Consider the following 25,976-nt stretch of genomic DNA (forward strand, 5'->3'; position numbering starts at 1 on the left):
GTGGTTACTATTTATTTTTACATTGGTTTTCTTTAATTACTCAACCATGATTCTTCAGTTCTAAAATCAAGACACATCTTTAGTGCAGTGCAAGTTTGAAACATTTGCTAAACAGGCCTACATAATGCATTTAACCTTTGTATTATCTATTTGTCATGAAAATATAATTACTTTCAAATAATTGCAGAGATGGCTGAGAAGAGGCACAGCCCACAAGTTCCTGCAAAAATACGAAGACATCGTAGAAATCGCCGCAGGCATCGAGCACATAGAAGCAGAATTCCATTTCCAAGAGCAACTGCACAGGGGTAAGCAAATGAAGCCAAAAGTGGAACATTCTTTGTGTGAAGGGCATAAAGTCACAGATAATCAACAGAAATACACAGTAATCAAGCAGCTCCTTGTAATAAAAAAAAAGTAGTAATTCACATATATAGACATCGACATACTTACACATCTAGTGTGACAAAGGTGGGACTGGTAGTTGGCCATAACCTTACAGTAGGAACTATTGTGGCATTTGCCTGAAGTAATTTAGGCAAACCACAGCAAACCTACATCAGGATGCCCAGCTGAAGACTGGAGCCTCCTCCCACCCGAATACAAGACCACTCTGTTTAAAACAGTGCTATTACCCCTGGTGTAGAATACTCTATTATAAATAAGTTACTAATGTAAGTGGCTAATGATACACTTCATTCATTTCTCACTCCCAGTCACTGTAAACACTGCACACACACACACACACACACACACACACACACACACACACACACACACACACATTGTTTAATAGCATCACACACTATTAGTTCATGGCAGGACCATTTTGTGCACTGCAACTTCCCATTTGCTAGCATGAAAACTGAGTCATGTCCATCTATAACAAGTGAGATGTTGGGCTCAGGAAGAGGATAAGATGTTGGTATTATACATTTCTTATATTCAGTAATAAGGTGTCCCAGAAAAGAAAGGAAGAGGAGAAGGAAAATCGTAGTCTGAAACTGTTTTGTACAATGATAGGTATTTCTTCCTCCTACTGGGCATAGTTTTTTGTTTGAGGAATCTGTGATAGGTTATAGTTAACAGAGAGGCAAATGCAGCTGTGGATTGGGTATAGAATCTGATAGGGATTCCACTGGGCCCTGGAGTTTTGTACAGTTTTAATGATTTTAGCTGTTTCTCAACACCACTGCACTAATATCTAATTCACTCAGCTTTTCAGTGGTATGCGAATTAAACTGGGACAATACTTCTGTGTTTTCCTTTGTAAAGGAACTTTTGAAAACAGAGTTAAGCATTCCTGCATTTGCTTTGATACCCTCAATTTCAGTTCCCGGCTCATCCATGAGCAACTGAATACTAACTGTGGTGCCACTAACAGCCTTTACATGTGACAAGAATTTCTTTGGTTTTAGGAAAGATCATCTGACAGTATTCTGCTACAATAGTCGTTGCAAGCATCACATATTGCTCTCTTGATGGCCAGAACATGTTTCATTCAGCATCTATCTATCTATAGCTGTATGCTCCGTTTTATACCTATTAACATGTGTTTCTGTTGAACTTTCTCTATAGTGTCTATATACCTTGGAGGATCTCTCCCATTATGAACTATACTACTGGGTACATATCTGTCTGGTACATTGTCAATTATGCTTTTAAAGTGAGCCATAGTTTCTCTACATGCTTGTCTCCTGAGCTAAAAGTTCCAAGTTTCTCTGTCTAGTTTTATGAGCATGTTTTAATTCCATTTGTGTTTTTGTATTCACAGTTGCTATAAGTGCCTCTTGGTCTCTGATACCAGTTTCAATGTGGACTCCCTCAAAGAGATCAGGTCTACTTGTTGCCATTAGGCCTAATATATTTCCATTGTGAGTGGGGATATGAACTATCTGTTTTAGGCAGCTTCAGAGAAGGCATTTAGTAATGTTTCACAGGACGTCTTGTCATGACCACTAACAAAACTGTAATTATCCCAACTGATTGGGATAATTAAAGTTTCCTCCAATGATTGCAATATCATTAGCAAACTTAGGTACAAATACTCTGAGGTTTTTTTTTTTTCTAAAGTTTTCGGTTACATTACGAGAAGAATCTGGTACTCAGTAGAAGCACTCTATTATAAGTTTTTGCTCATCGTTGATGTGGAGTCTAGCTGAAACAAACTCAGTTTCTGCGTTGGTGAATTTGAGTTTCTCATCTACTGTCCACTTCAGGCATTAATCAGCTTTCTGTGCTTAATATTATGCAAGCCCCAGTGCTTTTTAGGAGCACTTCAAACTGCAGCACTTTGTTGCGGAAAAAAAGAAAAAAAAAAACCACCATGTGTGCACCGTTCACACAGCCTGTTACTTAAGTAGCTATCTCTGATGTATAGTGCACACCTGACCTATTTTTGGAGACCCTGCAACTCTCAGCCCTATGGCACAAGTCTAAGAAGTCACAGCCTAGCTTGTTGTAGAACACTTGGGAGTCTCTGGTTCAAGGCTTCCTCTTGACTGAGAATCAGGGAGCAATGGTCTGTTCTGGGGCATTGCTGCAGATTGTGAGCTTTGTTGAAACTCCACAAGCAAGGCTGATATTATTCTTGGTATTATCAGATCAGATTGTGCCACTCTTTGAATGATGACAAGTCCTGTATGAAACCTTACGTTGAAGGTGTAAATGCAGAGATTCACAAGTCACTCGACAGATTGGAGTGATCATCATGAGTGTGAGTGATGCATTGCCCCTCACACAGTTGCACCATCAAATGCTTGGTCTAAATCTGAATGTTTCTGGTAAGAGGTTACTTGCACAACTAGTTTCCAGAAGCATTCATTGTAACTATAACAGTAACTGCCCACTCCTTGTGCTTTCTAACATTTTCTGAAAGACAAAAGTGTAGAATAATTACAGACACAGTTACAAAAATAAATGAGAAAACAGTACAGAAGTTAAAAATCAAAATATATTTGGGCTTTTCCATCAAATAATAAAAAGCTTGTTCAATAAGAAAAATGAGCTTTTCACCTCAATACAAGACAGTGAAAAATCTAAATGTATTTCTTTGGATGTGCTATGCATAACAGAACATCATCTGGAAATCACAGCCATTGAACAGATGCACCTGTATGGACACAACTTCGTATCACATAACTGTAGATGTAAGATGAGAAAAGGGGGAGTGTCCACATGCACAAAAAGTGGAAGAAAGTCCCGGGTAATAGACCTCAGTGAATACTGCATTATACACCTATTTAAGTGCTATACTTCAGTAATAGACTTGGAAACATATAAGATAGCAATTCTGAAAATCTGTAGCTGTGGTTGTCAAATTTTTTTGTTCAAGAAGCTATACTGACATTGCGAGTCAGCAGCTCAGGCTACATATGTACTGATCTTATTATTGATTGGCAAGATACATAAAGTAACATGTTGCGAGCCCCTAATAGGCCACTTATAGTAAGGGCACAATAAGTTGGCTGCCAGCCCTGAAGTACTGATCTTTTAAAGTCAGTACATTTCAGAACACTTTGTGTTAACTGTTCTGTTTCAAATCGCTCCCACCCTCAATGACTGCAAAGTTGTGGCACTGTAACTGCGTGACAAAATGATGTTTTGTTATGTATATGAGTGGATGATTAATTAATTAATTAATGCCAGTAATTGTACTCACATTTAAATGCATTATGTGATATGAGACACAATAACAAATGTCAACTGAATATTTTGAATGCCATTTTTCTTCTACTCATTGCATTGTATTAAAATAGCCTTAATTTAACTTCATATGCCTTGCTACAAATTTGTGCAGCAACTGAAGATGACACGTTTACATGTCCACGTTAACTCGGTGTCAAAATTTATACCATAGCAGCGGATTAGTACATGTTAAGTCGCCATGTCTACCACCAGGTTATCATTCAGGATGAGTGGCAATAGACAGAAGGTGCACACTGGCAACACACAGTATCCTGTTGCATAGCATGCTGTACAACCTGACAGCCGTGACCTCACTTCCTGTTTCACCCCACATGCCATCTGGATTCTACCACCAGACACTAGCTTCTCAGAATTCCAAACATGGGAACTGGCATTACAATATGTCTTTGGTTCTTACTATCCACCTGGTCTTAATTTATGTTAATTTCTTCTCAGTAACTATTCCTTTCTTGACCCTCTTTTAGTTTTATGTATCATTTATTTTCTGTCCTATATTTCTCTGCTCCCCTCCTCTACCATCTTTCTGCTCTTATTAACTCTTGCACAGTGTTCTGTAAGTGACCTCTGTCTTGCTTACTACCCCATTTTCCAGCTCTAAGCTCTCAGGTTTTCAAATCTCATCTGGTGCTGTCTCTCATCCCATCCAGTAAGTCTCCACTGACCTGCAGTTCTTTGCAGCTTTTCCAAGCTCTCCTTGTTTCCTTAACCTTGCCATTCCTCTTTCTTGATCCTTCCTTCCCCTTCAATCCTTCTGCCAGAAGAAGGGGCCACTGGCTATGAAAGCTTGGGAATTCCTTAACCTTTATTTGTGTGTGTCACCACTTGGCATGTAGATTTTTTACCTGTTCAGTTACTCTATATACATATAAATATACATACATACTTATAAAATGAATGGATGTTTATGTATGTGTGGGTGTATAAGTCCCACATCCCCTGCTAAACCCATGGATCGATTAGAACCAAACTTGGTACATGTTACAGTTATTGTCTAGAAAGATATACTGCGGGGATAAGAGGATGAGGAGGAGATGGGCAGACAGAAGGGGGAGTGGGGGTGAGGAGAAGATAGACAGAGAGGGGGGGGGGGATGTGGAGGAAGCAGGTGGAAGAGGGACAGAGTGTGATGAAGCTGGTGGATGTGGGGAGTGAGAAGGTAGATTAGGAAGGGAGATTTTTTTTCCTGAAACCTTATGGATTTAGCTGACTTGGAATACTTTCAAAAAATATGAAGCCCAATTTTTGCTGTTCAGACCATCAACCAGGTCATGAGAATGAGGACTGCAGTGTGCAAATATTCTTACAGGCATGTTTTGAGACCAAAAATCATGCCATACTGCTGAATACCACAGATGAATTTAACATCTTCTCTGAAGTCATATGAGGTAAAATATTACATTTCTGAATTCATACACATGTGTGTGTAATATATGTGGTTCATGCATATGCAGGTGAAGCCACAGGTAGAAAGCCAGTATTATTATAAAATGTGGCTGAGATCCACAGTTCCCACAGCTGCTTGATTTGGGCTACATGTTTCCCACAGGCTGCAGTTTGACAACCACTGATCTGTAGGCTGCCAACAGAAAATATTTTAAAATTCGTTAAGCAAGTAGAGGGATACTAATAACACTCAGTAGAAATAGCTGGAATGTGATTGTATGCAGAGATTTCATCATATATTTCATCTTGGATAGTTTTGAATGAATAATTTTGGCCTATAATTAATTATGTCAAACATTTGGTTGACCCCACAGTAACATTCACAACAAGACTAGAAGGGCATAGTACAATAGCGTCTACACTGAATAAAATCTTCTCGGTTTTCAAGCTGCATCACTTCGAATAAAATTCTCAAGCTTTCCATGGCCATTCCTGCCCTTGTCATCAGGTGTAAATGGTTGACAAATGAACCAAGACTCTCAAGTTTTCAAACAGTATTTTGTGTCCGTTTTCAAAGCAGTGCTCAGCTATGGCCGACTTGTCGAGCTCCCTTTGTTCAGTATGTCGTTTGTGCTCAGTACAACAGTCTGCAACTGTGTGAATTGTCTGACCTGTATAGATGCTGCTGCATTCACATGGGACACAATATACACTGGGCATACTCTTCATGAGCAGTATTATAGAACCAGTCACACGTGTTATTTGTAAGCAATCTCTTGGTTGCACTTACCCAGTATTATACCAATAAACCAAGGTCTACCAACTGCTTTACCCATGATTGAGCCTATGTGATAATTCTGTTTCATATCCCTACGAAGTGTTATACCTGTTGTATAAGCTGGCTGATTCCAATAGTGACTCGTTAATATTATAGTCACAGAATACTAGTGTTTTTCATTTTGTGAAGTGCAAAATTTTACATTTATGAACATAAAAACAAGTTACAAGTCTTTAGATACAGAAAACATCGTCTTGGTGGCACAAGTTACGTTTATTTAATCTTCACATGTGACACATTTCATCTGATCTAGGCACTGTCAGACAATCTGGGGAAGTTGCAAATTGACATAAGTATAAATTGCTATTAAAGATAATAATAAATACAAATTAAAAATAACAGAAAGAAGACATAAATCAATTGGAGTATAGAGCATAGGGCCATATTTGTGTTTCAGGGGGTGGTGAGAGGTATAAATTTCAATTCCTAAAATATTGCACCATTGTTACCGAATAAAAACTCCTGTGACCCTGGTGTCAAATGTAATTGAAAGTCCCATAGAAACGAGAGGTAACAGACAGATAGTCACAGTCAATACTTCATTACATCACCGATAAAATTCTTTCTACTTATATGCAAGGCCTCAAACGTGATTAAAACTTCCAAAGAATTGCGAGGAAACAGCCAGATAGCCACTGTAAATGCTTCTTTATATCACATAGAAGCAACACAAAAAAAAAGGTAATGACAGTAGGAAAAAGGAAGTTACTAAGGCGTACACTGGGTACATAACTTAAACAAATACGTAAAATCAGCGACCAGAAAAACTCACAGGTGCAAAATACTCCTATGTAATGGTTAGGCCAAATACACCTTTTTTGGCAAATGAATGGGCACTAATAATGACAGAAAACCAGCTGAAAAGTTTTTACTGAAATAGGAAGCAATGAAGTCATAAGCGACCAAACTGGAAAACTGACTGTATTGATGATAACTTACTCATGAAGAATCCATCCCATGGACGCAAATATGGTCTGTTTATAAAACTTTGAGTATCTGATGTCATGCCAGCAACTAGACTGCCAAGCAACTGTCAAGGCCCCATGGAGCTTCAGTGAGGAAAGGCTCACTAGGTGGTGTGCCAAACTGTAACTAGCTGATTTCTAAAGCTTAAATAAAATATTCAGTAAGTAATATAGGTGGCAAGCAAAATTTAAAGGGATGAGTCAGCATAGAATCCTGTTTGCTGAACATGTTACTATCTCAAAAGCATGCATTCAGCCAGTAACAGTTGACTTGTTAAACAAAGGCTTAAAGTATCAATTAACGCCACAGTTAGATAACGCAGTGGCTACCACTTTCCCCACTGATGTAATTTTGGCCTTAGGTAAAGCCTCAATTGGAAAAGAAATTTTAATTTGTGTTTATTATTGTCTTTAATAGCAATTTATACTTACGTCAATTTGTAACTTCCCCAGATTATCTGACAATGCCTAGATCAAGTGAAATGTGTCACATGTGAAGATTAAATAAATCTATCCTGTCCAATTTCATTTGGTACCCACATGATCATACATTGGACAATAAGCTTAGGTGTGCTACCAAGTCGAATGCTTTTAGGAAATCAAGAAATACTGCATCTGCCTGACTGCCCAGATCCAAAGCTTTAGTATGTCATGTTGGGGGAAGTGTGAGTTGGGTTTTAGATGTTTGATGTTTTCGGAATTCTTGCTGGTTGGCAGTGAGGAGGTCATTCTTTTCAAGATATCTCATTATGTTTGAGTTCAGAATGTGTTCTAAGATTATAGAACAAACCAGTTCAAGAACATTGGATGGTAGTTTTGTGGCTCACTTCTACTACCCTTCTTGTATACAGGTGTGATCTGTGCTATCTTTCCCAAGAACTGGGCAAAGTTTTTTGTTCAAGGGATCTACGATAGTTTATAGTTAGAAGAGAGACTACCTCAGCCATAAATTCAGCATATATTCTCACAGAGATTCCATTTCATCCTGGAGGTTTGTTCAATTTTAATGATTTCAGCTGCAGTTTTCAGAGATGAAGAGACTTGCACAGGATAGATTAGTGGGGAAGTTGCATCAAGCCAGTCTTTGGACTAAAGACCACAACAGCAACAGGTACAAGAAGTGGAGATCAGTGGGCGTACACCGAATGTCTCCATCTCGAAGTGAAGTTTCTGGGTCTTGAGGTAAACTGGGATGGAACCAGCACATGGATAATTCAATCAAAAAGCTCAATTCTGCAGTCTTTGCATTCAGAAATATCCCACACTGCAGACAAGATTGCTAGAATACCTTCACTCAATAATGCCCTGTGGCATAATCCTCAGGGACATTACAGCTAAGATGAAAAAAATAGTTTATTCTACAGAAGTGTGCTATAAGAATATTCAATAATGTTGATAAGCATACATCTTGCAGAAGCTTCTTCAAAGTCCTGGGGATTCTTACAACTACATGCTAATACTTATACTCCCCAGCTGTATTTGTAGTGAATAACAAGAATGAATTTAGGATGACTCAGCAGTTCACAATCACAGTACTAGAAGCAGAAATATTTCCATATACAGGGTGATTAAAAACAAGTTTGCAAACTGACATGGGACATTCAGCATACAACAAGGATCAGTAATCACACAAGAACCAGGGGTCATAAATGCCACGAGAGGGTGCTACAATCGCAAGAGGGCATAGCTATACAAACACGGATGGAGCGCACAGAGACCATTGCCATTCATGCTGTGGAAGTGTCGGTAGTAATATGGCTACCTGCAGGTACCGTAATATTGCTGAGATGCATTTGATTCATGGCGCGGGCACTGCAATGGACAAGGAGCCATGCATTTGTTTTATGCAAAGTACCGGGTGCGGTTGGGCCACCCTCTCCCCAAGGCCCCCAAGGGGAGTGGCAGGTTCAGCGACGTTCACGGCGCACGAGGTGGAGGGTCAATGTGGAAGCTGGCCATGTGGCATCGCCCGCTCTGCCTGTGAGTGGACATCTGGCCACTCCTTCAGCAAGGTCCGAGCAGGCACACGGGGGGGAGGGGTTTATTAGTTATTCGGAGCTCCAACGTTAGGCGGGTGATGGAGCCCCTTAGGGAGATAGTGGAAAGGTCAGGAAGAAGGCCAGTGTTCACTCTGTCTGCTTGCCGGGGGGGTCTCATCCGAGATGTGGAGGAGGCCCTGCTGGCGGCAATAGAGAGTACTGGGTGCACCCGACTGCAAGTTGTTTCTCATGTCGGCACCAATGACTCATGCCGTCTGGGTTCAGAAGTCATCCTCAGTTCGTACAGGCGGTTGGACGGAGTTGGTGAAGGTGGAAAGCCTCGCTCACGGGGTGGAAATTGAGCTAACTATTTGTAGTATCATTCCCAGAACCAATCGTCGTCCTCTGGTTTGGAGCCGAGTAGAAGGCTTGAACCAGAGGCTCAGATGATTCTGCGGAGATATGGGGTGGTAATTTCTCGACCTCCGCTATCGGGTGGAGAAATGTAGGGTCCCCCTGAATAGGTCAGGCGTGCACTACACGCAGGAAGCGGCTACAAGGGTAGCGGAGTACGTGTGGAGTGCACATGTGGGTTTTTTAGGTTACAGAATTCCCTCCCTAGGCCCGACAAGACGCCTCCTGAGACGCGGCAAGGTAGGAGTAGGGAAAATGCAACAGGGAATAACAATATTAATGTGCTAATAGTAAACTGCAGGAGCGTCTATAGAAAGGTCCCAGAACTGCTCTCATTAATAAACGATCACAATGCCCACATAGTACTAGGGACAGACGTAAACAGTAATGAAATCCTAAACTTAGATTGGAATGTATACCGCAGAGACAGGCTGGACAGTGAAGGGGGAGGCGTGTTTATAGCAATAAGAAGTGCAATTGTATCAAAGGAAATTGGCGGAGATCCAAAATGTGAATATGGATAACATTGGAAGTTCACTGAGGCTTTTTGCGGATGATGCTGTCGTATATCGAGAGGTTGTAACAATGGAAAATTGTACTGAAATGCAGGAGGATCTGCAGCAAATTGACGCATGGTGCAGGGAATGACAATTGAATCTCAATGTAGACAAGCGTAATGTGCTGCGAATACATAGAAAGATAGATCCCTTATCATTTAGCTACAGTATAGTAGGTCAGCAACTGGAAACAGTTAATTCCATAAATTATCTGGGAGTAGGCATTAGGAGTGATTTAAAATGGAATGATCATATAAAGTTGATCGTTGGTAAAGCAGATGCCAGACTGAAATTCATTGGAAGAATCCTAAGGAAATGCAATCCGAAAACAAAGGAAGTAGGTTACAGTACACTTGTTCGCCCACTGCTTGAATACTGCTCAGAAGTGTGGGATCCGCACCAGATAGGGTTGATAGAAGAGAGAGAGAAGATCCAATGGAGAGCAGTGCGTTTCGTTACAGGATCATTTAGTAATTGCAAAAGCGTTACGGAGATGATAGATCAACTCCAGTGGAAGACTCTGCAAGAGAGACGCTCAGTAGCTCAGTACGGGCTTTTGTTAAAGTTTCGAGAACATACCTTCACCGAAGAGTCAAGCTGTATATTGCTCCCTCCTACGTATATCTCACGAAGAGACCATGAGGATAAAATCAGAGAGATTAGAGCCCACACAGAGGCATACCGACAATCCTTCTTCCCATGAACAATATGAGACTGGAATAGAAGGGAGAACTGATAGAGGTACTCAAGGTACCCTCCGCCACACACCGTCAGGGGGCTTGCGGAGTATGGATGTAGATGTAGATTCTGGTGAAAAGGTGCCATGCTACACATTATTCACCACTCTGCTTCATCAACTATGTGAAACCAGCTTGTTCTGTATGCACAAGTTGGATGTTGGTCAACAAATAACATGGACAGTTGCGGCAGAAGAAAGCATTCTCAAAAGGGTGCAGCATATGCCGTCAACAAGTACACGAGGTGTATCTCATGCTGCTAATATCCTTCAACCCTCTGTCTGGCACATTGTACGTGACAAAGGATTGCGTGCGTTTCATTTCCAACATATCCAGGCATTGCAACTGGGAGACTGCAACAAGTGCATGGGATTTGTGTGGTGGTTTCTGCTGGAATCCACTGCAGACCGAAGCTTCATAACGAGTGTCCTCTTCACTGATAGGGCTGCATTCTCACTCAAGGATGTGATGAACATTCACAACCTACACACGTAGGCACATATGAACCCACATGCTACACATATGCTTGCCTCACAACACAAATTTACTCTTAACGTGTGGGCTGGCATCATCAAACATGGTTTAATTGGGCCGTACATTCTTCCAACCAACTTTATGATCACACGTATCTCATATTCCTGTGAGAGGTTTTGCCAGATGTGGTGAATGATGTTACCATGCCTATACATCACCACTTGTTTGAGCCCCCACACCTTTCAGGGCAGATGAGTAAGGGCACATCTGCTGGCAACTTTTCCCAGCCCCTGGATTTGTCGCGGTGGGCCAGTCACATGGCCGCCATGATCGCCTGGTATGTCCCCAATTGGTTTTTGCCTGTGGGGTATCTGAAGGGCCTTGTGTATGAAACATCTGTTACATCATCGGAAGATCTAGTGGCCAGGATTGTTGCAGCAGCAGGATCTCCTGGAGATACACCAGCAGTGCCTTTGAGACGGTGTGCCGTTCAATGCAGTGCCAATATCAGGCATTTATCGATGCATCTGGACAAAATTTGAGCATCTCCAGTAGTGGCTGTCCATTTGTAACATGTGACTAAATAACTGCAGTGCCATTTACTAGCCCCGCAGGGCCTTTGCGAGTCCCAGTTCCCAAGGGATTGCTAATCCGTGTTGTATGCCAGATGTGGCATGTCAGTTTGCAAATAGTTTTTTTTTTTTTTTTAATCACTCTGTAAGTTGTGCATTCCTTTCTATGATTCAGATTGGAGTTTTAAATTCCGAAATGAAAGTCTGTAACAGGGTTCCAGTGGATATCAGACAGGAAATTGAAAATCTCTAAATAGTTAAATACAAAATAAAAGAATACCTAACTAGCCACTTCTTCTACAAACTATCTGAATATTTGGATGTAGAAATGTAAATTCTGCCTCACTCAAATATTTGTGTGAGATAGATCCTGATTTTACCAGTGTATAATTAGCTGTTAGTGGTCTGTGTGGAGATGAAATGTTTTGTTTCAATTATTAAATAATAGCAGCAGCTGAGTAGTGTAGGAGGAGGAGCAGTACATTTATGTAGAAATAATTACCATAATAATCAGTTTGACTGATTAACACAAGTCATAACATACTTAACAGAAGCAACCAGCTGTGGTTATTTCCGCCTTTAAGTTTATAACTTAACTTGTTCCACATCCCTGGGGTTTCTCCTTCGTGATGGAATGTATGAAACATGATATGTGAAGAATGAATGACTGAATTTCAGCTGTTTATATTTGCGTTTATTTCAGGTTGACTGCTGATCCGTGCAGGCCCAACCCCTGTCAGGGAGGGGGCACTTGCTTACAGGGTCCTCCGTACGCACCAGTTATCTGCCTGTGCCCACCTCACAGACAAGGTAAAATTATGAAGCTGTAAGAATACATAGAGGTTCCACAAAAGTAATTAGACTATAATAAGAGAACAGAGATGTGTAGTATGATGCTGGAAAGTTCTGGGTAGAATACAGATAACAGAAGGAGTAAAAGTAACTCATTCGCCATATTCTTGAGGTGCTGAATGGTTAACAGGCACATAAACATAATTGAAAACATTGCTGATGTTTCAGTTTCCTTCTTTGCAGCTAACTCACACACGAGGGAAAAAGTAGGCAAAAACTATACTCTCAAAATTTTGTAGGTTAATTGCCATCTTTAGCAACTGTAATAAAAGCCTTGTTAAGACCAGATGTGTTTCACCTTATTTTAAGGCATCGTCTAGCGGTCACTGTAATGATATGGCCTTTTCTCTTCAAATTTTGTTTGTTATGATCATTAACAGTTCACATGCTTTACTTATTACTTTAAGCAGCTTTTATTCTTTTCATTAATCATGGTTTCAGGTATGATTTCACTTTATGTTTGAATACATGTGACTTTTTTTACGATGATTGTCTTCTTGTGCTTCTCAGCTTCCATAGTTTTCTACCTGGCCAATCTTCTTCCTGAAGACCCCTTGAATTCATCGCATTTTAACATCTGGAAACCATCTTCTAGGTGATCTCCCACATTCTTTGCTCCACTGGTATCCATTCATAGATGCTCCCCCCTGCAGGCCCGGGGGTTAGAATAGGCTCGAGGTAGTTGTGCCTGTCGTAAGATACGACTAGAAGGAGTCTCTCACCTTTCGGCCTTTATGTGACGGTCACCTGTAGGGTCTGACCTCCATTTTTCAAAATTTTCCCAAAGCGTGAGCCAACTGGGGAAGGGCACCTTACATGGTGCATGGTGTCCATCACCCATTGAGATCTTTAGCCTACTTTCTCATCGTGGCATTGCAGCCCTGCTCATCCTCTGTCTCTTGAGCGAGGACACCCTCCTGGATGCATTTTCCTTCGCCCACTATGCAGTGTCATTTTCTGCACCGACAAAGACCTCCATGGTCCTCGTCAGCGCTGAAAACGACACTGCACCTCATATCCAGCACGGTAGCCAGTTCGTTGTGGTGGGGCTGCCTTGTACTCTGTTGGTTGTAGCCCCCTGACAACACAGGGATTGTTCTTCTGATGCCTGCACTGTTAACTCCCTACATATGCCATGGAGTAGATGCCCATCTTCCTGGGGCATCAGGACTCCCAGAAATGGCCATCCTGCCAGGTGGCCCTTGCTGAGGCTGGGTGGTATTTGTGAGGAGTGCCCCCGGTTGGAGTGGATGGCATCAGGGCAGATGACATGCCATGAAGCGTAGTGCATCATCTCTTGCTGGTGGTCCGCCGCCAGCAGTCTCTAAGCGGGCAAAGTCTAACTTCAATGCTAAGGAATATGACCCCCAAATCACTCCCCTCCCTGGCCAGGCCATGGATGACAGTGAAGCTTATTCGCCCCGGTACCTCGTATGTATGAGAGTTGATGTGAAATCTTTCTGCATCTACATCTACATTTATATTCCGCAAGCCACCCAACTGTGTGTGGCGGAGGGGACTTTACATGCCACTGTCATTACCTCCCTTTCCTGTTCCACTTGCGTATGGTTCGCGGGAAGAACGACTGCTGCAAAGCCTCCGTGCACTCTCGAATCTTTCTAATTTTACATTTGTGATCTCCTCGGGAGGTATAAGTAGGGGGAAGCAATATATTCGGTACCTCATCCAGAAACTCACCCTCTTGGAACCTGGACAGCAAGCTACACCGCGATGCAGAGCGCATCTCTTGCAGAGTCTGCCACTTGAGTTTGCTAAACATCTCCGTAACGCTATCATGCTTACCAAATAACCCTGTGACGAAACGCGCCGCTCTTCTGTGGATCTTCTCTATCTCCTCTGTCAACCCAACCTGGTACGGATCCCACACTGATGAGCAATACTCAAGTATAGGTCGAACGAGTGGTTTGTAAGCCACCTCCTCTGTTGATGGACTACATTTTCTAAGGACTCTCCCAATGAATCTCAACCTGGCACCCGCCTAACCAACAATTAATTTTATATGATCATTCCGCTTCAAGTCGTTCCGTACGCATACTCCCAGATATTTTACAGAAGTAACTGCTACCAGTGTTTGTTCCGCTATCATATAATCATACAATAAAGGATCCTTCTTTCTATGTATTCGTAATACATTACATTTGTCTATGTTAAGGGACAGTTGCCACTCCCTGCACCAAGTGCCTATCCGCTGCAGATCTTCCTGCATTTCGCTACAATTTTCTAATGCTGCAACTTCTCTATATACTACAGCATCATCCGCGAAAAGCCGCATGGAACTTTGGACACTATCTACTAGGTCATTTATATATATTGTGAAAAGCAATGGTCCCATAACACTCCCCTGTGGCACGCCAGAGGTTACTTTAACGTCTGTAGACGTCTCTCTATTGAGAACAACATGCTGTGTTCTGTTTGCTAAAAACTCTTCAATCCAGCCACACAGCTGGTCTGATATTCCGTAGGCTCTTACTTTGTTTATCAGGCGACAGTGCGGAACTGTATCGAACGCCTTCCGGAAGTCAAGAAAAATAGCATCTACCTGGGAGCCTGTATCTAATATTTTCTGGGTCTCATGAACAAATAAAGCGAGTTGGGTCTCACACGATTGCTGTTTCCAGAATCCATGTTGGTTCCTACAGAGTAGATTCTGGGTTTCCAGAAATGACATGATACACTAGCAAAAAACACGTTCTAAAATTCTACAACAGATCGATGTCAGAGATATAGGCCTATAGTTTTGCGCATCTGCTCGACGACCCTTCTTGAAAACTGGGACTACCTGTGCTCTTTTCCAATCATTTGGAACCTTCCATTCCTCTAGAGACTTGCGGTACACGGCTGTTAGAAGGGGGCCAAGTTCTTTTGCGTACTCTGTGCAGAATCGAATTGGTATCCCGTCAGGTCCAGTGGACTTTCCTGTGTTGAGTGATTTCAGTTGCTTTTCTATTCCTTGGACACTTATTTTGATGTCAGCCATTTTTTCATTCGTGCTAGGATTTAGGGAAGGAACTGCAGTGCGGTCTTCCTCTGTGAAACAGCTTTGGAAAAAGGTGTTTAGTATTTCAGCTTTACGCGCGTCGTCCTCTGTTTCAAAGCCATCATCATCCCAGAGTGTCTGGATATGCTGTTTCGATCCACTTACTGATTTAACGTAAGACCAGAACTTCCTAGGATTTTCATGTCCATGAAGCCTCAGTTTTTTTGTGGAGCATTCGGAGGACAAGTTTGGGGAGGTGGTGTGCTTCTCCAAAATGCTCTCTGGGTCAGTCTTGATAAAAAGAGCATCCTCTGCCCAGTCATGGGAATTACTCACTTGTGACAAGTTGGGGGGATGTTTCTGTTACCATCACCCCCCCCCCCCCCCCAACCCCCCAACCATCAGTGATATCAGTCCCCACTTCTGAGCCGGAGAAGCGTAAGGCTTCAGCTCCTCTCGCTAGGAAGGGCTCCCTTCCCTGGTTTCAGCTAGTGGGAAAGATGACACCTCCTAGTAGCTGAAGAGCCCAAAAGCAGCTGGTTGTAGGGCTTCACGCTCATCCTAAGTCCTGGAGACTGAATCAGTGAAGTCCTCCCAGCCAGGGAAACCCAAGGAGCAGTGAGAGAAGTCCAAAACGTCCCCAAGACCAAGGGAATTGTGGTGGCACCCACACCACTGCTACCTACAAGCTCTGTGTCGGCAGATGAGGTGGAGATTCTGGCATCCACTGAGGACCTAGATCTCGCCAGATCCTCAGACACAATGGATATAGACTGCTCAGGCAAAAAGTCAGTGTCAGCAGGTGACCCTGAAGTGTAAACTGCCTCATTCCCAGTCTCACGAAGACGGCATCCTCCAGCAGAATTGTGGCGGTTTTCTCCACCACCTGGCTGAGCTACGGCAACTGTTAAGCTTTACCCCTGCCTTCTGCATTGTCCTCCAGGAAACCTGGTTCCCGGCAATGCCGATTCCTGTCCTCCGCGGCTATAAGGGATACTTCAGGAACCATAGTGACTATAAAAGAGTGTCAGGTGGAGTTTGCGTTTATGTCCTAAACTCAGTCTATGGTGAAACTGTGCCCCTTCAAACCACTCTTGAAACTGTGGCTGTCAGAATAAGGACGATGCAGGAAATAACTGTCTGCAATGTATATCTTCTTCCAAATGGTGCAGTATCCCTGAATGTATTAACTGCACTGATTGATTGACTCCCTAAACCTTTCCTACTTTTTGGAGATTTTAACACCCATAACCCCTTGTGGGGTGTCACAGTGCTTACTGGACAAGGTAAAGATGTCGAAACTTTACTGTCTCAGTTCGACCTCTGCCTCTCAACTACTGGGGCCATCACACATTTCAGTGGGGCTCATGGTAGCTACTCGGCGATCGATTTATCAATTTGCAGCCCAGGACTTCCCCCATCTATCCACCAGAGTGCACATGATGACCTGTGTGGTAGTGACCACTTCCCCATCTTCCTGTCACTGCCCCGGCGCAGGCCCGTGGATGCCTGTCCGGATGGGCCTTAAACAAGGCGGACTGGGAAACTTTCACCTCTGCTGTCACCATTGAATCTACCCCACACGGTAACATCAATGTGATGATTGAACAGGTGACTACAACAATCGTTTCTGTGGCAGAAAACACGATCCTTCGTTCTTTAGGGTGCCCCAGTGAGAGGCAGTCCCTTGGTGGTTGCCGGAAAACACTGAAGCAATTAAGGAGCTTTGGCGAGCTCTACAGCATCATCAGCGGCACCCTTCCCCGGAGCACTTCATAGCCTTTAAACGGCTCCGTGCCCACGGAAGCAGGAGTGTTGGGAGAGATATGTATCGACCATTGGGTGCCATATGTCACCTTCCAAAGTCTGGGCAAAGATCAAACGTGTTTTTGGGTACCAGACCCCAACAGGTGTTCCCGTATTAACGTAAATGGCGTCTTATCTATGGACACAAACGCGATTGCCGAGCACATTGTTGAGCACTATACTCGAGCCTCTGCATCGGAGAATTACCCACCAGCCTTTTGCACTCTCAAATGGCTGGAAGGGAAAGTCCTCTCATTTACTACATGCCACTGTGAATCCTATAACGCCCCATTTACAGAGTGGGAGCTCCTCAGTGCTCTTGCACATTGCCCCGACACAGCTCCTGGGCCAGATGAGATCCACAGTCAGATGATTAAACCTCTCTCATCTGACTACAAGTGACACCTTCAACCAGATCTGGTGCGATTGCATCTTTCCACCGCAATGGCGGGAAATCACCATCATTCCAGTGCTCAAATCGAGTAAAAACCTGCTTGATGTGAAAAGCTATTGGCCTCACCAACTTTCTTTGTAAGCTGCTGGAACATATGGTGTGTCAGCGGTTGGGATGGATCCTGGCATCACGTGGCCCACTGGCTCCCTGTCAGGGTGGCTTCCGCCAGGGTCGCTCTACCACTAATAATCTTGTGTCCCTCAAGTCTGCCATCCGAACAGCCTTTGCCAGACACCAACACCTGGTCGCCGCCAATTTTGATTTATGAAAAGCATATGACACCACCTGGCGACATCATATCCTTGGCACATTATACGAGTGGGGTCTCCGAAGCCTGCTCCCAATTTTTATCCAAAATTTGCTGTTGCTTCGTACTTTCTACATCCAAGTTAGTGCCTCCCATAGTTCCCCCCATATCCAGGGGAATGGGGTCCCGCAGGGCTCTGTATTGAGTGTCTCCCTTTTTAGTGGTCATTAATGGTCTAGCAGCAACTGTAGCGCCGTCCTTCTCACCCGCTCCGTATGCAGACGACTTCTGCATTTCATACTGTTCCAACAGTACTCGTGTTGCTGAGCGGCACCTACTGGGAACCATCCACAAGGCGCAGTCATGGGCTCTGGCCCACGGTTTCCAGTTTTTGGCCACAGAGTCGTGTGTTATTCATTTCTGTTGGCATCATACTGTTCATCCAGAACCAGAACTTTACCTTAATGATGATCTACTTACTTTAGTGGAGACATATCTATTCTTAGGACTGGTTTTCACTGCCTGATTGACTTGGCTTCCTCACCTTCATCAGCTAAAGCAGAAGTGCTGGGAGCACCTCAATGCCCTCCGCTGCCCGAGCAACACCAACTGAGATGCAGATCACTCTAGACTCCTGCAGCTCTACAGAGCCCTTGTTCAATTCCGCCTTGACTATGGGAGTGTGGTTTATGGTTCGGTGGCACCTTCAGCGTTGTGTTTACTCGACCCAGTGCACTACGTGGCGTTCGCCTAGTGACAGGAGCTTTTAGGACGAGTCTGGTGACCAGTGTCCTTGTGGAGGCCAGAGTCCCTCCATTGCAGGTTAGGCATGCACAACTGCTGGCCACTTACGTTGCACACATTCATAGTTCTCCTGCACATCCAAATCACCGTCTCCTTTTCCCACCCTTGGCGGTTCATCTCCCGCATCGGCGGCCCAGGTCAGGACTTCCAGTTGCAGTTCGTGTCCGATCCCTTCTTTCCAAACTGGAGTCCTTGCCTGTACCACCTATACTTGAGGTCGATTCACGTTCACCTCCATGGTGTACACCTAGGCCATGGCTTCTCCTGGACCTTTCACATGACACTAAGGACTCAGTAACTCTGCGGCTCTCCGCTACCCCTTCCTCTCAATTCTTGACATCTACCGGGGCCACAAAGTGGTTTACACTGACGGCTCAATCCGTCGGCTTCGCGTATGTCCATGGAGGACATATTGAACAACATTACTTGCCCGATGGCTGCAGTGTTTTCATGGCCAAGTTGGTGGCTCTAACTCGTGCTCTTGAGCACATCCGTTCATGCCCTGGGGAGTTGTTTCTTCTGTGTACTGACTCCTTGAGCAGCCTACAAGCTATCAACCAGTGCTACCCTCTTCATCCTGTGGTAGCGACCATCCAGGAGTCCGTCCATGTCCTGGCATGATCCAGTCATTCAGTGGTGTTTGTCTGGACCCCAGGTCACATCGGAATCCCAGGCAATGAACTTGATGACAAGCTGGCCAAACAGGCTACGAGGAAACCGTTTATGGAGATTGGCTTCTCTGCAACTGACCTGCGTTCAGCACTATGCCGCAAGGTTTTGCGGCTTTGAGAGATGACATGGCATAACATCAGCATGCATAACAAACTGCATGTCATTAAGGAGACTACGAATGTGTGTCAGTCCTCCATGCGGGCCGACTCTGGATTGGCCATGCTTGGGTGACACGGGCAACTGCCCTGCAATGGACTCTTCAGTTACCGGACTTGTTGCCATTAATTTTAGCTGACAACACCTCATTGGCTAATAGAGTCTTACGTTTTATACGTGATGGTGGGTTTTATCATTCTGTATAAGTTTTAGTGCATATCCTTTGTCCCTTTGTGTTCTGCACTCTAATGCTTTTAGGATGGATGTTTTAATGTGTTGCAGAGTGACTGGCTTTTCCTTTTTATTCTCATAGTCGGCCCGCTATGGTCATCTGCTCTCTTGTTTTTACCCCTTCTACCTGTTTCTTGCTTCTCTCTCTGGTTTTCTTTTCCTGTTTTGTCTGTAGTAGTGTTGGTTGCCCTTCTGTCATTCTTCTGGTTCTTCCTTTCTCCTGTTATAGTGCTGTACGCCTCCTTTCTTTTCTTCTTACCCTTATGTAATTATTTTACTGGGAACAAGGGACCAATGATCTCGCAGTTTGGTCCCCCCCTCCCCTCTTATAAACCAACCAACCAATCATAAATGCTTTTTGGCCATTGGTTATCACTCATTCACTGGATGTGACCCTACCAAGTTAATATTTTGCTACCTATGGTATTAAGAATAGTCTTTTCCCCACATCATTTCCTGTATTCTATCATTTCTGATGTGATGTGTTCTAGTCTGGAGATTCAACAACTTCATCACCAAAAATCCATTTGAAGACTTACTCCCGTCCCATCAGCATCCTACATCTGAATCTTCTCGATGATCTTGTTCCACTATAATGTATTCCGTCTATTTAGTGTTTATTGTGAGGCCCTATATTGAGTATCCTTCATGCAGTTTCCTGGACATGTAACAAGAGTCATCCTCGTCTATCACAATCTTCGGTGAACAGCAAAGTATACAGTATTTATTGTTCTCATTTCATGGCAGCTCCTCTTCAAATTTTGCAAAACTTTTTATAAGCATACTATACATAATGAAATGAAATTAAACTTCATTTTAGTTAGTTTCACTGCCCATTAAATCCTTTACGTCACTAGGTAGGTGGTCAAAGATTTTGTGACTGAATACGTCACTCTTATGCCACATTTAGTCTAAGTGATAGTGTAAATCCTTTCTCCTTCTCATACTAAATTTGTGAATAGTATTGTTGTTTTCAAACTGTGATTGACAACTGACAACAAACCTCACAAGGGAACACACATACTATGGAGCTGTTTAAAGAGCTGTCAGCAAGAGGTTCTAGAGTGGACACCACATATTACCCTTATTACTTTTTCTGTAATGACAGGTTACCCCAGAATATGATTCCATAATACATTAGTGAATGAAAATAGGAAAAATAAGTCAGATTTTTGACATTTTCATCTCCAGAATCTGGTACTATCCTTAATACAAAAGTTGCACAGCTAAGGCCATGCGTAATCCTTCATTTATTATGTCAGCTAACACAGTAATAAATTGTGTTGTTCTATGGCCAAGTTAGCGGCAGTAATATAAAATAAACAGCGAGCTAGGTGAGAAAAAATTTACAATCCATGCAAGGAAATGATCCAGATAATGAGCTAGCAGCACAATCCCACAGTGAGGCAGTTGTCTACAAGATAATTAGTAGTTGAATTGGCAGTTGTCTCAGATCTGATGCAACTGTGCTAAACAGCTTTGCATGCGTCAGTACTATGGGGTAACACTTATACACAGTGAAAGAATGATATATTGAAAGTTCATTTCATTATTGTGTAGTTCATATAATGTAAATTTATTTTATCATTGTTTAACTGAACAAAGATTAAACTGTGATTTTGCCCATATATGTTTACCATGGTAACATAAAGACAGCTGTTCCTTACTTATGTACAAAATACACCGTGCGCCGCTCATGTCATGAAAAATGGTGTGCCTGCCCAAGAGTTAAGATATATAACCTGTGGCTTCCAGTTTACGTTCTTATCAATATAAACATCTAAGAATTAGAATATTCTATTTGATGCTTTGGTTAACCCTTGTGCATTATTTCTAATCCAATGGTCAGGATTTTGGCTCTAGTGAATTGCATGTATTGTGTTTTATCTAAATTCAGCGATAGTACATTTGCAGAGAACTAGTTACTAATTTTCAATCTTCTTCTTTTTCTTGTATCTTTGTTCCACATCTATGCAGATTGACATGGTTATTGATTTGGCATGATTAATTTAAGAAGTGGCCAGATGTCCTTCTTGTTGCCACACTGTTACCTCCCACCCTCCCCCCTCCAGGATGGAATATATATATACATGTACCCCAAAAGTCTGCGTGTAGTGTTATTCATGTGAAAGCAAGCAAAGGTGTTTGTGAATTGTGTAACTGAGGCAGGTCTATGGTATCACCCAGTATTCACCTAGTGGCATGTGAGGAACTGCCTAAAAACCACATCCAGGCTGACCAGCACACTGACACATCCACTGGGGAGATTCGATCCAGGGCCAGCGCAGAAGGATATTTTAACATGTGCCACTGTCCATGCAGCTTAGTCATTAACTTGCAAGTATTGAAGTTACTACATTAGGCTTGACTACATGCTTGCATCATCAACAAAGAGAACTATTTTTGTTTCTTGGCTATATTTGAAGAGTGAAAATGGAAAATGTTCTAAGTGCCAAATGTCACGTTTGTCTGAACAATTAACAGACAATGTGTATCAGTACATACCTGATTTGCATCCAGAAAATTGAGAAGGTATTGCAGTATCACAGAATTATGCTGCTCACTGCAAAAATAATGAGCCAAATTAGAAAATAAATACTTTATTAAGAGCAATCTAAGTGTCATATTACACTTTTATTGTTGATTACATCAGTTGTTGACTGGATCTCTCTCTCTCTCTCTCTCTCTCTCTCTCTCTCTCTCTCTCTCTCTCTCTCTCTCTCTCTCTCCCCCTCCCTCTCTCCCCCCCCCTCCCCCCTCTCTCCCCCCCCCCCTCCCCCCTCATTCTCTCACCCTTCCTCCTCCTCACTTGCCTTTCCCCTCTCCTTCTCTCCTCTCCTCCCTTCCTTCTTCTTCTTCCCCCCCCCCCCCCCCCTCTCCTTCCAACCACTAATGTAAACAACAACAAAAATTCATATGACATGAAAAGAGAGACAGATTGTTGGGGATTGCACTGGACGATGTCTGAAAATTGGAGAGCTTAAAGGTTGATGACGGGGTAGTATGCAAGACAGAGATTGCTACTAAAACATCATGCACAAGTTAATAAAAGTGAAAAGCTTAGTGCATTGTACGTAACAGAGGCAAGAGGGAGGATGGTGAAAAATAGACAAATCAGAAAATGAAAGATGCAGGAAACTAAAATGGAGTGAAGAAAGGAGTAGTTACTGTGAATAAATGCTGAGATGGAAGGCATTAACGTAAATTAAACCCAGATGGGTGGCGAGAACCAAGGACATTTTGCAGTGGTAATTCCCACCTTCCGAGTTCTGAGAAACTGGTGTCTAGGGGAAGAATTCACACTAACTACTACTTTATTCTCTCCGTTTTAGTTTCCTACATATTTCATTTTCTGACTTGTCTGTTTTCCACCAGCCCCTCTCTCACCTGTGTTGCATACAATTCACTTAGCGTTTCACTCTTATTAACTCATGTACGATGTTTTAATAGTGATTTCTGTCTTGTGTATTACTCTGTCTTCCACCTTTAAGCTCTCGTGTTTTCAAATCTCTTCCAGTGCAGTCCCCAACAATCAGTCTCTCCTTCTCATCCTGTCCAGTAAATCTCCTCTGACACGCGGTTCTGGGTGACTTTTCCCAACTGTAGCCCTTTACCTAAACCTCTCCAATCCTTTTCCTTCATCCCCCTTCCTTTCACTCCAACGCTTCTGCCAAACGAAGGAGCCACTGGCTCCAAAAGCTTGTAAAAGCTAAACTTTTTATGTCTGCGTTCCCCTGCCACCGCTTGGTGAGTAGATTTTTTACCTATCCGTTTCTATTCTTTTACATATGTTTAATGAAATGATATCACAGTAATCTATTTAGAAATGGTAAACCTGCAGTGTAATGAATATGGCAGGAAAAGTGAAAATTCACCCCATTCTGACACAAATTCTTAATTTGTCACGACATATTCAGTACATAAGATATGTCCAGCTAGCTACATCATGTGTTCTGTCACTATTTCAGAAGGTGATTTTGTGCATTATCTTTGCATCACCCTGTCATTTGTGATCTGGTCTTGGAGAGACAGGCCAAGGATTCTCCTAATGCAACATGTTTAGAAAAGAGTGATTTGTTTAGTTATGTTCAGTGTAGATATCTGGATTTTGTAGCCTTATAAAAATCAGTAATCTTGTTAAGTTTGTAATTGATCAGTGACAGCCTTAGTATCATCATGAGGCAGTATTATGCTGCTACTTTAATTGCAGGGCTTCCTTTACAGCATATTCACGAGACAAGATACTGGCTGATCACACATATAATGATACAGTTTTCAGGAGCATGTTATTTTCAGTATTTTTGCACAAATGAATGTATTTCATTATTTTATCTGCCAGAACTTCATTGTGGGCTCAGGGATTACTACTATGTCATTGGCAATGTTGCTCCTCTAGCCATAATTTCAGTGGAACTTCGCTTTTATGTTCACTGATTTTATGCTTTTTGCCATTCTATGCTGTAAATTTGTAGCCCCTGTGAGAAACCCAAAAAGATCAATGCTAAAAATTCTCCAATTTTACATTTCTTCCTAGTGATTTTTACCTCAATTCTAAGTTCTTACTTGACGTCTTGCTTGACTTCATCCTGTTTTCTTCCTACTGACATTCGATATGACTGAACAAGTTATAAACAATGTAGGAAACAATAAATTGCTAGCAGTAATCTGGAGGGAAAGGGGAAAGGGATAGTAGTGTATGGATGGGAAGAGAGATGAATGCTGTCTGGTGGAGCGTGCAGGTGCAGTGCAGAAGGGTGTGGGACTGGGAGGTGGGAAAAAAAGGAGAGGAGCAAGGAAAGATGGGCGGATGCATTGGCAGAGAGCTGAAAATAAACAGGGAGGGAAATGAGAATGGGAGGGATATGATAGAACTTAGGGGGTGGAAACTGTTAGGTGGAGGGTGCAGGGAGAGTATTTTACCATAGGTTGAGGCCAGGATATTTATGGGAGCGGAAAATATGTCATAAGGATAACTCCCAACTTGTGTGTGTGTGTGTGTGTGTGTGTGTGTGTGTGTGTGTGTGTGTGTGTGTTCACACCATGGGTGGTGCAATTTAGGAAATATTTTTGGCTGTTGTGGAGACAGCAGATGTGAGAGAGGAAATGCTGATGTAATCCATGATCGGAGTTGCCAACACAACTTGCAGCTATGATATAAATACTGATAGGTTGCAGCAGTAATGGAAAAACAAGACAGTTGACAGGAAGTGTTCTGGACTGAGCTAATACGTGATGAAGTGGCCCAGCCAACACCTTTTCTTGTGTCACTTATAACTCCGTCTCATCCTTTTGCATGTCCGATGTACTGTATTCAGCAACAATACCAGTCATCAAACTTTTAAATTCAAACACTGAGTCTTGAAGAATATGCTCTGTCATAATCGAGGAAACAGTGTTCTTTTCCGGCTAGTGAACTCTTATTGGCTAGTGACTTGTTAAGTCACCCAATAGCCTGCACAGCCACCACAACACTCTAACACGTGTAAAATTAATCTCACCTATTGGATGTGTGGTGAGGGGGACTGGCCGTTCAACGATGGGAGTGCAGGTAGGGGTGAAAGCATTTTGTGAAGTGCTGAAAATATACTGTTCATGAAGATGATGTGCTAGACAGAGATGTTGCGTGGAAATGGAAGAAAGGTTTTGCGACAGCACATTTTAAAGACTTTCGTGTTCAAGTCTGACACGATTTTGTTGCAACAACTACTACACTACTCACTTATATACTTTGCACCAAAGATTGGCATCATTGATAGAGGGAATAGAGAAAAACTGTAGCACCTGAGCTTTCGTACATATTTACATCTTACTGTGCACCAAAGATTGGCAGCAGTGATAGAGGGCATGAAATGAAACTGTAGCACCTGAGCTTTCTTACAAATTTACATTTTACACAGTGTACAGAAATTCATTGAGCCGACTTCTAATAAGCTAGTAACGTCAGTTTGGGAAGTGAACTCATTTTTTCGCATCTCTGTTTCTCTTTTCTAGACTAAAATAGCACTTTAACGGTGGTGAGCATATGAAGTGCAGCTTATAAGAAAAGCAGTAAATAATAACAGCAATTGCAACAAAGTTTATCTTTAATCAGATGTCTGCATTTATGCTTATGGTTTAACCACTTAGCTG

At 42.6% G+C, this 25,976-nt stretch overlaps 1 protein-coding gene across 1 annotated transcript in view; it reads left to right on the forward strand.

Moving 5' to 3' along the window:
* LOC126481939 (uncharacterized) overlaps positions 1–25,976 on the forward strand; it is a 935,620-nt gene that overhangs the window by 883,541 nt on the left and 26,103 nt on the right. The window contains exons 11-12 of the mRNA XM_050105898.1: positions 188–308; positions 12,331–12,437. Of these exons, the coding sequence (XP_049961855.1) occupies positions 188–308; positions 12,331–12,437 (228 nt within the window). The remainder of the gene's footprint in view (positions 1–187; positions 309–12,330; positions 12,438–25,976) is intronic.

This window comes from Schistocerca serialis, chromosome 5, assembly GCF_023864345.2.
Source record: "Schistocerca serialis cubense isolate TAMUIC-IGC-003099 chromosome 5, iqSchSeri2.2, whole genome shotgun sequence".
NCBI lineage: Eukaryota > Metazoa > Arthropoda > Insecta > Orthoptera > Acrididae > Schistocerca > Schistocerca serialis.